We start from the raw sequence: 17,836 nt of genomic DNA, 5'->3' as shown, positions 1-17,836 counted from the left end.
CAACATGGATGAGGAAGGATGGGAACACAGTGAATGGGATCTGCCACATACTTATTACACTATTTGATTAGAAATCAAGACTTGAGCTGGAAGAGCTATTATTAAAAAGATGTGGAGTATTTCCAGTTCTTGATTACTGTTGAAAATAAGGAGGATCTTGCCACTTTTTAGTTTTGTTACAGCTAGGATGTGAGATAAATCCTGGAAAGAATCAATGGGACAATGCTGATGGTTCATGGATAAGGGGTTCAAAATCACTGATACCTTCCATAAGAGTCTCCTGTAACACAAAGATCAGAAGAATGGCAACAAACAGAAGCAAAAGAACATCCCTCATGTGATCAATGGCTCAGTTATCAATGGGCCAATAACCCAGACTTGCAAACAGGAGTTTAATGCTTTTAATAAAACGGAGCACATGTAGAAGACATAAGGAGATGGCCCAAGAGATGCAAAACTGGAGAAGTGTGACATCTCATTAACTAGCCATGAAGTTACTGCATCTCATATCGCAAAGAGAAATCCTTTCAAGCAACTGAAAATTTTCTAAAGAAAAGTTAAGGAAAAGCCAAGACCAGATTTGGAGGACCATGACAGAAGCAAAAGCCAATTCCAAGAGGAATTTATAGCATCAGACCAATAACTAATGATGGTATTAATTAACGGTATGACCCCATCTTTCCTCAAGTTACTACTATGACAAGTGAATCCAAGGACACATCTACTCAACACACCATGCTGAACGTGGAACTGATGCTGGCACTCCATGCTGGTTCATTAGAAGCCAGTGCCAGAAAGGACAAGACTGAAAGTCCTATTAAGTGGTGCTGGTGGTAATTGTACAGACTGCACAATTTTTGTCTTCAGCCTGAGACAAGGTAGTGCTGAATAGGTAGAATCCTTATCTGCAAAAAACATTAAACTCCACAAAAAGACAGGACATCTGAAAAATTCAGCCAGAGCTCAAAAACAGCATTGAACTTGACTGCTTCACACCAGGGCAAATGACAATGTTCCCACAGTAAGAAAGCCAATTTCATTGGCAAGAATGCAAATGTCCATCTGAATGACAAAGTTCTGAAAAAACTTATCTCCAGCTTCCATACTGGTTTCAAGGCTTTCCAAAAGCAAAGTTTTGTCAGTTCTCTTGCACAGAAGACTTAAGAGAACTATAAATATACTGCCTTAGTCCATAAGAACTTTACATGGGAAGTAAAAGCACTCTTGTCATCGCCACTCAGGGGGATATGATCACTTCCAACACTGAAAAGCCTCTCCAAAGTCAAACCCAAAAAACAGGAGAAGCATTTCAAAGAGATCAAAAACCTATGTTATTGAAGAGAAGAGCAACAACAGATCTCAGTATCTCTTGGGTGATGTTACTGTAATTGTTTCATTTCGGCATGTCCAACATGAGAGGCAATGGTAATAGGACATTCAAGCTAGATAGGAAAAATTCTGATCAGTAGGAAACACGTTGACAAAAGCAAAAATCATCCATGAAAGACAGAAGCACTGCTGGATGTTAGCCTACTCTTTGATAGTGTTAGGACAGTTCACACTGGTACAGCAGCAGCAAAAAAAAAAGTCACATCCAGTGCTGAGCACTAAATATACACCCTCTAAACATATGGAAATACAAAAAAAAAGCAGTCAAAAACTTGCATTGCACCTTTCAGGAAGAAGTGGTCACTTTCAGTTCCTCCAGAAGGCAACGTGTCTAATGTGTTCATTTACCAACAAAATCATTAGTGGAACAGATTCTGCATCTCTAATCATAATAAAATCCTGTACCATTTTTGGCTAAATGTCATGTTCATGCCACTGTGAACACCACTATGATCCACACTGCTCCAGTCAGTACTGTTCAAGAGCTAAGTTTAAATTTAGAAAGTAGCCATGAGAAAACCCATTTCCTCACCACGACACAGAACCATTTAAAGATGTGAATCTGTGACCAAATGGCTGCCTGACAGTAAGAAGTCTTCTTGTGAAGTCTAAAGGTGAAGCAGTTGTACTCACATTTGAAGGAATACAAACCCAAGTAACTTGCTGGCTACAAAAAAATCCAGGCTCTTGTTGTAAGAAAGAGCCAAGAGATCTTTCTTACCTAAATCATTTAAGATAAATGAAGATGAAAGGAAACAGTGTGTAATGAATTTAGTACATTAGAAGGGGCCTGTCAAAGTTTACAGAGTCCAGAGCCTTCCATTTGCTCAGGGGTTTTGTCCAACCAAGTTTTGAGCATCTCCAATGATGGAGATTTCAGATGTCAGTATTTAATCAGCTACATAATTAAAATTTCCATTAATATCCAGAAGGGTTTTCCCAAGTTCCATCCCAGCCCTGCACTCCTCCAAGAAAAGTCAGGCTCCCTCCATCATTAAGCAGCTGCAGGCAGAGGTGGGATTCCCCCCTCACACACACACCACCCTTATGCTTCTCTTCTAGGGACTGTACAGAAACAGCTCTCAACCTCTACCCAGCTGACAATTGCTTCACCCACTGATCACATTCCCTCACCCCAGGATGTCAGGGCCAGATTTTACAAGTCACCTGATAGCAGAGAAACTCCTTATCCTCAAGGAAGGACTTACATAGCTGAGCAATTACCCAATTCGCTCTTAAAAAAAAAAAACACAGTACTCTGCTGTTAGCAGTACTACATGTTGTTGAGAGCTCTCTGTGTCTACTCTTTAGTTAACACTTGCTCACTGAGCATCAGGGTTAATATCAAGTTGCTACTCTTCTCAGTGGTTTGGACCACACTCAATTACTGATTTTTGTCGGAAATAGCTTGCATGGTTAAAAATACTATTAAAGTAAGGTTTTATAATGGTAACCTACTTGATACCTTAAATCCAGGCATTCCCTGTCAGTTACCAGCTGTGACTCTTTGCAGTCCATACAGAATTTTCAAGTCTCTTAATTTTATTCCTCTAAGTCAAATATGTTACAAAAGCACTCAAATATCACTTTCTAAACATACAACTTCTGTAAGTGCTCTAAGAATGCAGTATAACAGAGTAGAAGTTCAAGTAGCTAACAAACACTGATATCTGGTTCAAGTATCTAATGAACACTGTTAACCTGCATGCACAAATGTGGCGTACCACATGGAAAAGTCTGAATCTTTTCCTTAAGTTTCAGGATGGACCTTTGGATATTAACCTTTTCCTGAAAAGGGAATAAGCTTAGGTTTTTGTTTTTCCTACTGCACAGAATGGGCACTGAGGCTGCCAGATGAAGCCTATCCCTATTGACCTCTTACGTCTTTTTAAGGAAAGAATTAAATGCAGTCAGTAAATTAAAAATAGTTCAGTGCCTCTGCATTAGCTATAGCTCTGAGTTTGCTAGATGTCTGATCAGATACTCCAGTATATTAAAACATGGTGCTTTAAACTGCACTACAGATTTCATTTGAAATACATTTCTTCAGCTTTTATTTTTAGATAAGGGCACTAACTGATCCAAGTTCAATCACTTTAAGACCCCTTTGTGAAAGGTGTATGTACTGCACATACTCCCTAGCAGCCACTTCCTTTGGGAAATCACTACATTAACTTGGATCTATCTATATATAAAGAATTTACATCTCTATCAGTTAAAGACATGCATGCTTTACAGAAATGAATTTCTTCCACTAACATTTGAAATGCAATGAACTCACACGCTAGAAATAGTCAACTAATGAGTCTAAACAGATTGACAGTTGTACTACATGCTTCTGTCACGTAATGAGAGCTATTTCAATTTTTGCAGTACTATTGCATAAAATTACCCCAAGTAAAAGGAGAAAACATGCAAGTTCAAGCTGTTAATGAACATACTTCTGAGGAGTCATCTATGATCATGTTATAAAACAGCATTTGACTATGTTTAATACATATCACTACAAACAGAGGTCTGTTCTTACCTCTTCCTGTATTCCACTGGTAGTAGTTAATTTACTTCCATCAGTAACTGTTATAATTATTGCTGGCTCCAGAAAGAATGGGTTTCTTCCCTAAGGGGGAAAAAAAAAAAAAAGTAATTTCATTTAAAATGCTCTAACAAATTTGTAAGCTTCTGTTCAGTCATTACACAGTCACTGATACCCACTGACAAAACAATAGGGCCTGAGGAATGTGCTCATGTACTACAGAATAGTGCTACGTGTTTGAGTCTTTTGGAACTTGGTCATGGAAAGCTGGACACTTAATATATCGCTATTCAAAAAACCATACAAAAATACAGCAAAAATGTTTAACATGTGACTTCAAGAATAATGCTTACTTGAGTATTCAGATAACCTTGCCGCTATTCAGAGGAGCAACTTGCTCTTCAAACCAAAGATACATCCTGCTCCCCATTCCAGAGTTGATTTTATTCTCAATTTAATTAGTGTAACGAACTAGATCATTTTCACAGCACCTTGTGATCACAATTCTAGGGTTAACAACTGATGTTTACATATTAAGGAAAATTTTGAAATTAATATTACCATTTTTACCAAAGGGGTTCAACCATAACCATTCAACACACAAGAATACTTCAGAAAAAACTTCCTATAATTATTTAAGATATGAACATACATAAGACATTAAGCAAGTTCAGTTGTAACAAGAGAAGTCTTGGTTTGCTATTGACACTTCCTTTGTGCTACTGTGAATATGCTAACAGCCTTCATTCCCCCCCGAATAACAGGATCCCAAATTAATCCATTGACACTTCAGCTCCAAATCAAGTTAGTATGTTATATCCTAGCTGGGGTTAAAGACAGAACAGCACAAAGGCCACCACAGGCTTTTGTTTAACAGGTCCTACTCTCTATTGCCAGTCTTGAAGCCTCATTTTTCTTCTTCAGAAAACAATAGATGCCACTAGACCCACAGCCAAGTTTCATTTACAAACACAAACTCTCATGAATGTTAGTAATTTACTCTAAAATAATTGACATTGAATTAAGTTTTTAATAAAAAACTCTGTAAAAACATTTTTAAAAGTTAATTACATAGGATCATTTACCTACTACCTAGTGTTTAAAACAAATATCACTACTGAATTTGAACTCCATTTGGAGAGGGTTGCCCATTTTTAAGTGTCAATGTCTTTACCACAGACAAAATTTAGTTTAGGACAGCAAAAGAAAAAGTTATTTGCTCTGTTCTTCTTTTAAAACAGCACACCACCACTACAAAAACTAGGCAAAATCGGAAATCAACCAGTGAAGATCCACTTCTTCCACAAAAGGTAAGCTAGTTCATAATCCTATTTAAACAATTACAAGAATTTAAGGATTCTCCAAATACAGTTTTAATTAAAATAATTTAAGAATATTTAGCCTTACTTAATTCTGAAGAACAGTTACAGTACATTATTCTGCCAACTAGTACTTCACCCCAACTGCAAAATATCAGCTGGAAGCTAATTATGTTGCACTGGAGTAATATTTAAAACAAGAGTTTCTACTAGAGGAAAATATTTTTCTCATGAATATGGAATATAAAATACACTCATCCTAGCACTACAAAAAGATTGCAAAAGATTGCAAAGGGGAATAAAAATACTAGATTTTAGATTTAGAACATTATAGGCAGTGTTCTTCCAGGTGAATGCTCTGCTTCAATTTGAAATCTAATTATTAAAAATTTAGTCTAACCTTATTATCCATATTTCCTCATTGTCTTAAATGCTTTTGTGTAACCCAATTATCACCTCTCTCAATTTTTCCCATCTAAGATTTAAGCCTTAAGTTTAAATGCTTTGGACTCAGAACTATAAAATGATAAAGATGGAAAGCAAAATTCAACCCCCTTCTTCCCTTTCTACAGTCCAAAAAAAAAGTCTTTTTTTGGGGGGAAGATTATCTAGGAGGAAGATTATCTGAATAATGACTTCGGCCTTACTCTTTCATAATTTCACAAGTATTTTACTTGTAAAATAGATAACCAAGATACCATCTAGAATGGAAATAATAAAGCAACATATTTACAAAAGCAAGACTTCTTTTAAGCCAGAAAAACAGCAACATTCATTTATGGCCAGAGTAACAACATATTTGCGAAGCTCTAATCCCAACAACCAAGTAACCCATTTTCACATGTATAACCCACATGTTATCTGTGGAAATAATTGCAGTGCACTGCTGCAGAATATTTCATGTATATAAGTAATAAGGAAACATTTCCCCTTGAAATCTCATCTCCACTTGTGGAAATTACTTGAGTAATCTTGAGTTCATCAATAGTGTTATAAATATTAACCTTGCTAGAAAGGATGTATGAAATCAAGTCAGAGTACACAATTCATCAATTAATTATTTAAAGTCACGAGTTCGCTGAGCTGCACTTAAGTTCACAGTTCCATGCAATTTAGAAGCATGAAATGAGTATCTACATTCCACCTAGAGGAGCAGAAATGTAATTTGAATATACCAAGAAGGAATAATTTCAGATGAAATGCCAATTTTTGAGGTTTACTATTTTTAACTAAAAAAATATCTTAAAATTCTTAAAGAACACCACAGACTCTTTAAAACTTCCTCAGCCATACAAAGGCACAGAAAACCAGTATTGTCAGGCATTCCTAGAAGTACCCTCTTATAAGCTCTTAAAATTCAGAGGTGTATTAGTGATTCTGGCAAAATTAAATTACTAAAGACTTACATTTATAACTTCTTTTAAGTAAGATGTAGCAGTTTGTCAATTACTAATTTAGAATTTCATTTCAAACCAATAACTTTCCATTACTTTTCCTTGAGAAGTATACAATTTATTAATTTACACCTTAGAAATATTGTATTCTTGAAAACACCTGGCATTCCTATACAAGAAAGTCAAAGATAAGTGTGGAAAAGTCAGTTCTTGAAGTAAATAAGGTAAAGATAGCTCTGCCTCAGTACCAATAACTTTGGAAACAAGAACCTCACTCTCTATTTAAGCTAGCATTATATAGACCTATCCTAACTAGCATACAAGCAGATATTCCTGTTCTTGGGTTCTCTGTGTTCAGACTGATTACAACCACTTATAGGGCATTAACATTTCACAATCTAGAAACTCAATTGCTATGTTTAAACCGTGCCAGTTTGAGTCTCAATTTACTGCTCAGGTTACAGTAAATAGAGAGATATTTTCAAGCTTTATTTTAAATTCGTATTTTTAAATAGATATTTTTATAGAGAAGCACCTTTGAAAAAATAAATATTTTTCCAGCTGAAAATTCAGTGGCAACTACCTCCCACATGGACTTCAGCTAATTGCATGATATCAGTAAATTCACTTGATATCCTTTTTAGTTCAAATAAGTTGAGTGAACTGACTGCAGACTCTTAATACAGTCTTCTTTCTGAGGGCTCCTAGCAGTGGTGAAAAACGTACTGAGAAACAAGCACCAACGTTTTTAATGGTGATCTGTTTAACCCCCAAGTACTGCAAAGTGACACAAGAGGTGGTTTTTTCTCATTCACCTACAGTTTGCATTTTTTTTTAAAAAGATATGCACCAAAGAGACAAAAAAAACAAAACAAACATATTTTGGAAGGAAGTTATTTAAAAATGAATATAAATACCAGGGCTATCTTGTAGGTTTACTAGGCTAAAATTAGATAAGCAAGAGATTCAAAGTCCTAAAAAACTAACTTCTGTGATGCAACATGCATACTTTTGAACAGTTGATAGCTAGGAGACTATTTGTTCCAACTCACAACGCAACCCCAGTTACATTAGCCATTTCTTCTGTGTCCAGATGAACTAAATCTGTGCTCACGTCATGCAAAACAACCAAAAAAAGCTGTGAACACCACAGCTTCTGACCTCTCCCAAGTCACAGCAAGAGGCACAGCCCAGCCCACGCTGGCCGATGTGACATTTTTAAGAGTCTTGGTTATAAAGTTATTGAATCAAATTGTCTGGTTAAGACCATCAGAACTAAAACCTCAATTTCACAGGTAAGTCCACCAACCACTTCCAACATGATTAATACATTCACGGATCTTTTTCTTCGAAGTGCACAACCAAAGCAATTCAAGAGCTACTGTGACTTTTGGATGAGCAAACACAGTATTTTACGTTATTACACATGCAGTAAGCCAATATTTACTGACAACTATCATGCATACATTTAAATATTAATCTCAGTGTCAGAAGTGTTGAAAAATTTAAGAAGTAGCTGAAGTAGAAATATGGCAAAAAAGCCACGTCAGTACTGAAAATAGCATGTTCAACAAGCAGCTACTATTAAAAGTACAAGATAGTGCCTAAGAAAGAAAAACACATGTAAATTGCAAAGGCTTCAAGTGGAAAATAAATGCAAACTGAGCTAAAGTAAATACTTCTAACAGAATATATTAGTAATCACTAAAAAAAGTTCTCATGGAAAGCCCTTCTCACACATTTTCAGATTATGATCAAGCCTCTGAGAAGTATGCATTCATTTTAGTAAATCACAGACTGTAACAGAAAAACTAAACTTCTGTTGTTCGTCTATCACATATTATTGCAGTAACCCCTTTTTATTTTCAGAAATACCAGCCCTAACTGTCAGTAAAATGAATTTAGTCATCTGACCAGGAAATACAAGAGTGCACTTTTCAATTCAGTCCATTTTTTTCAGAATTTAAAAGGTCAAGATTTTCATAAATGGTGATGAGAATCTGTGAACAGCCATGGCTCAAAAATGACTGCTTAAAATGAACTCTAAAAAAGTCAGAGTTATGGTAGAATTATTACTAAAATCAGAAGATCTGCACATTTTAAACTGGTAACAACTTTAATAATACTAAAATGACTGAACCTGAATTATGGTAAACTGAAAAGATGATCCAAATCTATCATGTTTTTTCCTCACTTATCTTTGCAATATCAGTTGTGCTCTAGCAAAATTATGAAATGTCCAAAACATTAACACTTATTAGAGACCTCACCCTTCAATTACTCAAAGCAGAACATCATTAGTCAAGTAGACAGAGGCATTTAAGAGCTGTACTCAGAGCAATACAAGCATTCACAGAAACTTTGCCTTGAAGATTTTATCAAATCTCTGTAGCCATACTATAGCTAATGTACATGGACATACAGACTACAGTACTCTGTGGCCAGGCTGACAAGTACAACTCTGAACTGAATCATGGTGTTATCCAAGCAATTGAAGATGCATGATGAAGCCAGCTTTGAAATTGGATTTGTTACGGAGGTCTTAGAATAGAGACTGATCCCATGAAAGTTGGGTAAGTGTTAGACTTCTGTAATTTCAGCCTCAAGAACGAAGAGTTGAAGGCACTTGAATTCTGCATGGGATTAAAATCTGACATGCCAGGCTTCACATGAGAAAAACTGCTAACTCATCTGTTTTGCTACCCGTAAGATTTTGCTATATTCCCTTGACAGTGTTGATCATTCAGTAGACAGTGCAGCTTTGTAATAGTAGCAACTGTTTCACTATTACAACATCAGGTATTTGTACAGCAGATGAATTTCAAGATGACATTCAGAAGCCTTACAAGTTTCAGGAAAGCTGAACTGGTTTGAATTTTACACAGGATATGTGTTTTGAAGTCCATTATGACATTTCCCTTGATGTCTGATCAACAGCAGAGATAAACAATGGATCAGTAAGAGACTGGGATCTTAAGAAATAACTTAATGAAACACTATTCCAGGAATTCTCTACCACAAGGAAAAAGCACCCAGCATTTTTCGGAAAGGGATGCAGCACAGAAGTAGGATTCTTACCATTACTCTAGCTCTATAGTCCAAATAAGCATCTGCAGTATGGATATCCACTCTCAACCACAACACAAATCTTTGTTCTCCCCGCAGTATCCAAGATGGGAGGATTTACACTCTACCTTCTGTTCCTGACAGACAGCTGGGAATACTACTTCACCCTTAAAGACAGGTTTCATGAACAACATAGATAAAGCAATCATGTCTTAAAGGTAATTTGAGACTCCTTACTAGAGCACTCCACATCTGGAGGAGAAAGTGAATCAGAAATGCAGATGACAGTAGCAGATTTTAGAAGCTCAATGCATAGCCCTCGGTAGTCCCAAGAAACACAGATCTAGCTCTTCTGTCAAGGAAACAATTTAACAAGTCCTTACAGATTTCATGCACACCGTAGCTAAAAAACACCAAAGTGTCTTTGACAGAAGGATGTGGGGAAAAAAACAAGTTTGATTAATGCCAAAGGAGTCTTGACTGAGTCCACGACAAATACACTATGAAGAAAACTCCCAGCATCACCACTGACTCCCACAGATTGGGATTAACAGGTTTTTCATTACACTTTTACTCCCATGGGACTGATTTATAAATTAGTGTTTGACTAAAGTAGCTTGAGAGTAGTACCTAGGCAAACTTTTTTCACTTTGCAATTGGAAAGCTAGCCAGCAGAGGGGGCACAAGTTAGTAAAATTTATCCTCAGGAGGTGATTGAGGAGTAGTGATATAACCTGAGGCATGTTCTGTATGAATACTGTCTCAAAATATATAGAAAAGAGCACCTACCTGTTGCTATGATTGTGTATACCAGAAAAAAAAAAAAAAACAAACAATTGAATAAATACAGAGAAGAAGCAATCAGTCATTCAACCCTAGTCTCTTGATCTATGTTTAGCTCATGATTTCTAACACAAGGGACAGCACACAAAATTAATAGTTTTTTGTGGGTGTTTTGTGTTCTTCCCCCCCCCCCCCTTTTTTTTTCCTGAAGCTAACAGATACAAAGAAACATATCTTCTGGAGAAAGCCTTAAGAATCATATTAAGAAACATTCTCCTAGAATTTATCAAGGTGAGAGCTCATACTTCCATTAACTCACCATCTTTTCCCTCAAGGCATGGGAAAATGCTGTTCCAGCAGACTTGTTTTGTCCTGCACTCATTCACACTCTGAAAGTCGGGGTATTGATGCCAATGATTTTCCAATAAGGATGGACACCACAAAGGATCTTTCCTCCATGAGGTGAAGGGAATTCAAAACCCAAATTGAGCTGTGTACAGCTATCCTTCCCTATAGGCTACAGCAAGGTTATTATAGACAAAGTAATTTTCTGTTTCCTAGGCAATTTTTCTTTAGTTAACTACATTACAAATGTTTAAGAGTTACTCATCCGATGCCCAATATATGCAATAACCAGTTTCTTATTTGAAGTGTCTGAAAAGGATTACAAGGTAGTTACATGTGTTTTGTTTCAGTTCTTGCTGGTGCTACAGAGTAACAGACTTAACTGATTTTTGCACACACAGTTAGGACACTGACTCTATGGTAAAACTGAAGCATTTTGTATTTCTGGTGACTGGAGCAAATAAGTTGCAGGTTTAAAGTGCTAATATGAAACAACTGGCAAAAAAAAAAAAAAGTTTATCAAAGGAGAACAAGTGTAACAACAGACTTTTCCTAAAGCCAGGAAAGAAATTACACTCAACAGCACACCAGTTACAGACTACTGAAGTAAAAGGTGCATTCTTGAAACAACTGCCAACTCCATAACATCAGTTACGCAAATTCCACTTAAGAAATGTAACATATTTAAGAAAATGGGATGAAAAATAACTTTCTCCAGTGTATTTTTGAACAGATCTTAAAATTACTTTAACTATTGAAGCTCCAAATATACATTATCATATACTTTTACTTGCTAATCAGGAAGCCCTAGAGCAAAAATTCCAAGGCCCAATCAGGTATTACTTAATTACAAGTATTTCAGGGACAAAACACCAATTGCATAAGAGATATCAAAACCTTTGAAAAAAGGTCACAGAAATGTATTTAAATATGTATTATTATATAACAAGCATATCTGCTTGCATTACCTGAACTTGTGAGTTAGCCAATAAATTCATTGCAGATCCATCTCAAAATGCGCAACGAAAGCTCTGTGGTGAGCATCGTTTTTGTAGATGCTATTAACTTTACAAATTCTGGGTTTGAAATCTGGTACTGAATGTACTGAAGACTGTAATGTATTGAAGACTGTAATGTATTAAAGACTTAGTTGTGCAGCTTCAGTCATCTTAGAACGCTAACGAAAACATTTGTCCTAAGAACAAAACCAAGACAAACAGCAAGAAGCACCAAAAAAAAAGCTATACAAAGCAGCCTAAAATGGAAACTCAGAACTAAAGATGATCATTCTGTAATACAAAATCTCCCCATTGAATAGTGCACATGTGAAAACAGAAGGAAGCATTTTAGAGACCATGTTCATACTGAATAATACAGAAATGATGAATACACAGTAGGATGTACTACAACAGACTTCAAATCCCAGGATTCACTGGTGTTCTGAAGTTCCTAAATCACTCAAATGCAAACATTCCTAAATCAGCTTCTAAAACACTCCATTATAAAGCTTTGTCCTGTTCCTTTCGCCTAAGAACAAATTTAATTGAGTTCTAAATAATACATTATGTAAGTGATAACTTCTTGATTAACTTCTAAGTGCTCCAATTTAGATTAGGTCCTTGATAAGTTTCAAAAACAATTCACTCCTTAAACCTCACAATTTATGACATACCTGTGTGACATTCTCAAATAAATTGAAACAACACCATGTTCTTTGTGACCCAACACATGAACTCCAGTAAGGAACTGAACATGGAGAAGCAGCAATGAAATGAAGAAGAAGAAAAGCTACAAATATTTTCAACATGTAAGCACTGAAGTTTATAAAAAATCACAAGAACAGAAATATTAACATTTCTTTGTATTAAATTAATTGGAATATATAAGCTGCAAAACAACTGTGATTGCATCTTGTACCTTAATTTTAAGGTAATGGAAACAGTTGTTTAAAAAAAGATGCACCTTATCAGTTAGTTACAGATTAGCAAATGAATCACTACTGGAATCACTTAAATTGGATAAATCAGCCAACAAATCCTGGTGGTTTCCAGAGTTATTTGGCAGAATACAGTAAATACAAGCTGCTAAAAAAATACATTACATTTGAGCTTTTACACCCTTTTAAAAAACAGCTAGAATAACTATTCATACCAAGCACAACTACATCTTCAGAGCCAGCCCCAAAGAATCTGGGTTTGAAGATGATTTTTTTCATATTTTCTAAAAATATTTCTGAATGTTTTATTCCAAAAATAATTGACCTTGTCATGCTTTGGACCGAGTCCCTAATTACTGCAGCTTTTCTGCTTCACATCAGTGATTTTACATAGCTAGTCCTGGCTCAGTCTGTGGAATTGAGAGCGCTAGGCCAGGCCTCTGCTCTTCATATACTGGAGAAGGGTAATGAATTTCAGAATTGCCAGCATACCGAGCAGGGAAACATCAAATAACCCAAGTGGAAAAGCCAAAGAGAGGGATGTATACAAAATTCTCTACCCTTCGGGAGGTTATCAGCACAGGGTACTGACAAACTGACTGAAGGTAGCTTATTGACTCATGCATATAGGATGATTCTGCTGAATGATTGCTGCCCCAACGCTTCCCAATGATTCTCTCGCGGAGTTTATCGCCACTTCAGCAGGAGCAACCTAGCTGTTAAAAAATTGATTCTGAACCACTTCAGTTCGCAGTCCAGCTTATTAAGGCACCTGAATCAATCATTGGTTTAATTTACTACATGAAGTCGCAGTCACAGCTTGCTTCAGGTTTGGTATAACTACGACCTTGTGAGAGGCAGTAAGCTCAGGAGTGGAGGAGAGCAGAGAGCTAGGATGGATGTCACTTCAGCAGTCCTACAGTAATGCATGCAATTAAGCTGGTATTCTGGGATCCCAAGCCCCAGGGGTGAGGTAGGGCATTTGGTGAAGGAAAAGAGATAAACATACACAGAGTAAGTGGCTTCTTCAACAGAAGCAAGAATGTCACCTTACGTTGATTCTAATGACAAATATTCTAGATTTGTTCAATGTAGTTTTTTGGCTTGACATTGACAAAATGCACATCGTATTCAAGTCATTTATCCTCAAGCACTGTTAATGGGTTATATTAGATTAACACTCAGCTCTCCACAAGCAGTAGCAATTGCATATAGACTGAAAAATGCACACATTTAAGGAAATAGGGTTGGCTACACCAGACAGCCATCAAATATGATTATTCCGGTAAGTTTCCTGGCCCAGTTAACAACAGGACATTAAACATGATTTTCAGTACGTACATCCTTGAATTACTTTCAGAACCACATATTAGAGAACTAAAATGCACCAGTTTCTGCTAGATCAGTCTTACCAAAGGCCTCTGCCATTAAAGCCGTGTTATGTCTAGCATAATTCCTTATCTATTATTCTCATTACCTACCACTGCAGTGCTGCAAGATCCACATTTCAGAGCAACTAGAGTAGAATCAGATTTTGGTAAAACCTCCTGTCCTCTCCATACAACCAGAAGCCTTATCTGTTCAGTTTCCCAGTCATGCTCACTCATGTTTCCCCAACTAAAGTTAATATAATGCCTTGCAGACAGCAACTTCTTACCTATTTCTAGTCAGCTAGAGACACTAACCCAGTTTCCCCACTGGAAAAATGTAGGCTTTTATCTATAGTAGACTGTAGGTTTATGTAAGCTAGGGCAAATCAATTAACTGAGGCACAGACACTATCTCTAGAATGAAAACAGGTACTTAAATAACAGATATTTGAGTTCTCATTATTGTAGGATTGAAGTGGCCTATACATTTTTGAGAAATCTAGTCCATTAGGGGGTCAACTTTACAGTAACAGAATGATTGAACACATTGCTTCCATGTTAATTTTAAGATCAAGTATACAAGCAATAAAGCACAACAACATATTATAGGATTATCAGAAATATCCTACATCTTGTATGTTTGTATCATTGACTAGTCCCATTTAAGAAAAACAAGCAAGGATCTTCTAATATGTAAGATTTACCCTAAATACACACAATCACCATCTCCTGTCTGAAGTAGTTTTTGTTGAAATGAGCCTGGCACACACTTGGACAATTAAACTTAGCACCACAGTCACACAATGCAAAGCGCACACTCCGTGGAGATCTCTATTAGCCAGATGCTAATGCTCACAAATCATATGAAATTCCAATCTGTTGCATAAGCAGATGAAAACAACTTGAATAAAGGGCCACGCAGTATGATGCTAAAAAACACATGAAGTGCAAATATGAATGTGTTCAAGTGGTAGCTGCATATACAGACATACTCTATGAACTAAAGGACTCACTGTGTTGTTACAGGCACAAAATACACTCTAAAAAGAAAAGCAACAGCAAGCAGGACTCTCAAGCAACACAACCAGTTTCAACTGAGCCTCAGTCAAGTAAAGTCAGATGCATAACAAGTCACAGTTCTTCCCTTCAAGCTTCAGAGGTACAGACTGTCTACCACAAAACTCCAAGACTGAGCATAACTATTCAGTAAGGAAAGGAGGAAAAAATTAAAGAGAATAAATATAACGAGACAGCAGGGAAAATAAAAATACTTGTGCTTCACAAAAAAAAACAAAACACTCCAGGCTCTGTATCTATATGTATTTGCTTCACATCCCTGACAACTAGCTGCCATTTGCCAAGTGCAAATACTTCAGAGAATACTTCAGCTATGGGACACATACCTTTAAACACCTAAATAAGAAAGCTAACATACATATTCAAGGAGTCTATGACTAACAGAGGCAGTTACACTGCTCAAGGCATAAAGGCAAGAGATACAATTTTGCAACTCCAAACTGTCCTCGGACTTTCTCTGCTGACTTTTTAGTGAGGCCAAGTATCAGCCTGAGACAGAAAGCTGTATCAGCTGCTTAAGCATTGGCAGCCTGCCCCTACCTGATCCCTAAAAGTCAAAGTCACTGCAGACATGTTATGGCAGTGGCCCTTCCAGAACTGATTTATTGAAAATAAAGCACTTAAAGAACCAAAGTGGCCAAAGTATACTTAATATTCGGAACATGGGGATGTATCTCACTTCTTTCTGCTAACAAAACAGATGGATGAGATCATTTTGGCCAAGAAAAAATATAGTGCTTTGTGTAAGCTTGTTTTAACTTTTTGTCTCTTCTTTAAAAATGCAATGGATTAGAATTAGACAAGTGATTTTAATAACATCCAAATTTGATGTGATTATTACTCTTGAGACTCCATGAACTTGGTTGGTACGGGACAGCTGAAAGCAACGCAGTTCCACCTCATGTGGAAAATGTGGGGAAAAAGGACGGTGTAGCTCTCGTTAAAGGACACCCTGAAACAAAGCTACCTAAAAATTAAAACATTTCAACAGTGAACAAAATGGCAGGTTTGTAAGTTACAGTATAAGCTGTATAAATTAGGAAGCAGTATTCTTAATTTCATCATGTATTACATCAGGATTGACTTCCATCAGCACTTCACATATAGACCTTGGACATAACAGGCATGTAAATTTACATTAATACCATTTCTAATCTACAGAAAATAGGCAACTACAAATAATCCTTTCTTACATATTTCTGCTATTGCCATGCTTCAGCTTGCTATGTTGTTCTCTGTTGCCTGAAGTTTTCCCATTTAGTTTTGCTGGGGCAGGGGAAAAACAGAGAACTTGGAGAGCTACACTAGGAGTGCAAACCTCTGCCTCTACCAACATGAAAAGCAAACTGCTTGTGCAACCATGCCAGCATGACAAAGCAGGAAACCCTAATCTAAACTTTGGTTCCAAATTTGGATGCACACTCAACACAGGCCATTCCAGTGCAGTGTTTATGGCCCCAGAACGCCAAGACAAAAGTCATGCTTGAAGGATTTTGACTTTAGAAAGCAAGGAATTCCAGTAACAACCCTCAAAAAAACAATCCAAATATAAAACTGCTCAAAATAACAGGTCACACAAAGCATAACATATATAAATATTGGGGACAATATTTTATATGGGTGTTTTGTTTTTTAAAGCTCAGTCAGTGTATCTTAGATGTAGATATGCACATAAGCAAGGAGTTAGTCTGCAATTCATGACATAAACCTAAAACTGAAGTGTGCCTAAAAGCACAATTAGAATTGATCTCCTAAGCATGTTATCTATGTGTATTTCAAATATTAGAATATTTAAGCTATTATGGCAAAACACGCTGATCTCTAGAGACCAACGCTAAGCTTTACTGTGTGAACACATCGGCAATACTGTAGCTACAAATTAGTCTAATCATATATTCAGAGAACTATAAAGTAGCAGTTAGCCTAAGATTAGATTGTTTGATGCTCATATATGATGTGACTGAAGCCTTCAGAAACCAAAGCAATATTAAAAAAAGTCATCCAGTGCAGGACACCTTTCAACTTCCAGGTCAGAAATAGGTCTTTCTAGCCTTCCACATGTTTTTGAAGTCTCAAAATATCCATAATCAATTGGTTTCCATTTGGATTTTAGTTTGCTTCAAGATTCGTTTCACTTTTCCACATACGTGAAATACGCTGCCAAAAAAAAGGCTCTCACCAAGACTGGGCACAGCTTGGTAAGCCATCAAAAAAGTACTTCTGCTGCTACTTTAAATACAGAGTGTACCTTTCCCAACACTGCAAATGAAAAATACCTATCTCAAGTCCCCCTGGATTACAGAAGCATCATAGTTGGCCTCTTGGTTTCAAAACAATTATGTTAGCATGTGCTAACAATTGTTTAATATATGTTTAATATATTTAGTTATATTTGTTTAACAAGACCAACTCACCTCTAAGCAGGTTTTACCATACTGATACTTACGATGATGAAGAATATGTCCAAGATACTCTATTTAGATAAAGCTCACAAAAAGCTTCTGCTACTGAAAAGAGTTGTTTCTACTGACAATATTAAAATGAAGTTTCATCCTGAGAAAAACTGGAAGAATAGCTTGATACATCAACATCGAAATCCATTAAAATAAGTACCAGTAGGTTCT

General features: G+C 36.5%; 1 protein-coding gene across 2 annotated transcripts in view; it reads right to left on the bottom strand.

The window, feature by feature from the left end:
• INTS6 (integrator complex subunit 6) overlaps positions 1-17,836 on the bottom strand; it is a 42,648-nt gene that overhangs the window by 19,332 nt on the left and 5,480 nt on the right. For both annotated transcript variants that reach the window (XM_084506176.1, XM_084506177.1), the window contains exon 4: positions 3,917-4,006. In XM_084506176.1, coding sequence (XP_084362302.1) covers positions 3,917-4,006 — 90 coding nt within the window. The remainder of the gene's footprint in view (positions 1-3,916; positions 4,007-17,836) is intronic.

The sequence above is a fragment of the Aythya ferina genome (genome assembly GCF_964211825.1).
Source record: "Aythya ferina genome assembly, chromosome: 1".
NCBI lineage: Eukaryota > Metazoa > Chordata > Aves > Anseriformes > Anatidae > Aythya > Aythya ferina.
This window is presented reverse-complemented; position numbering and strand designations above follow the sequence as displayed.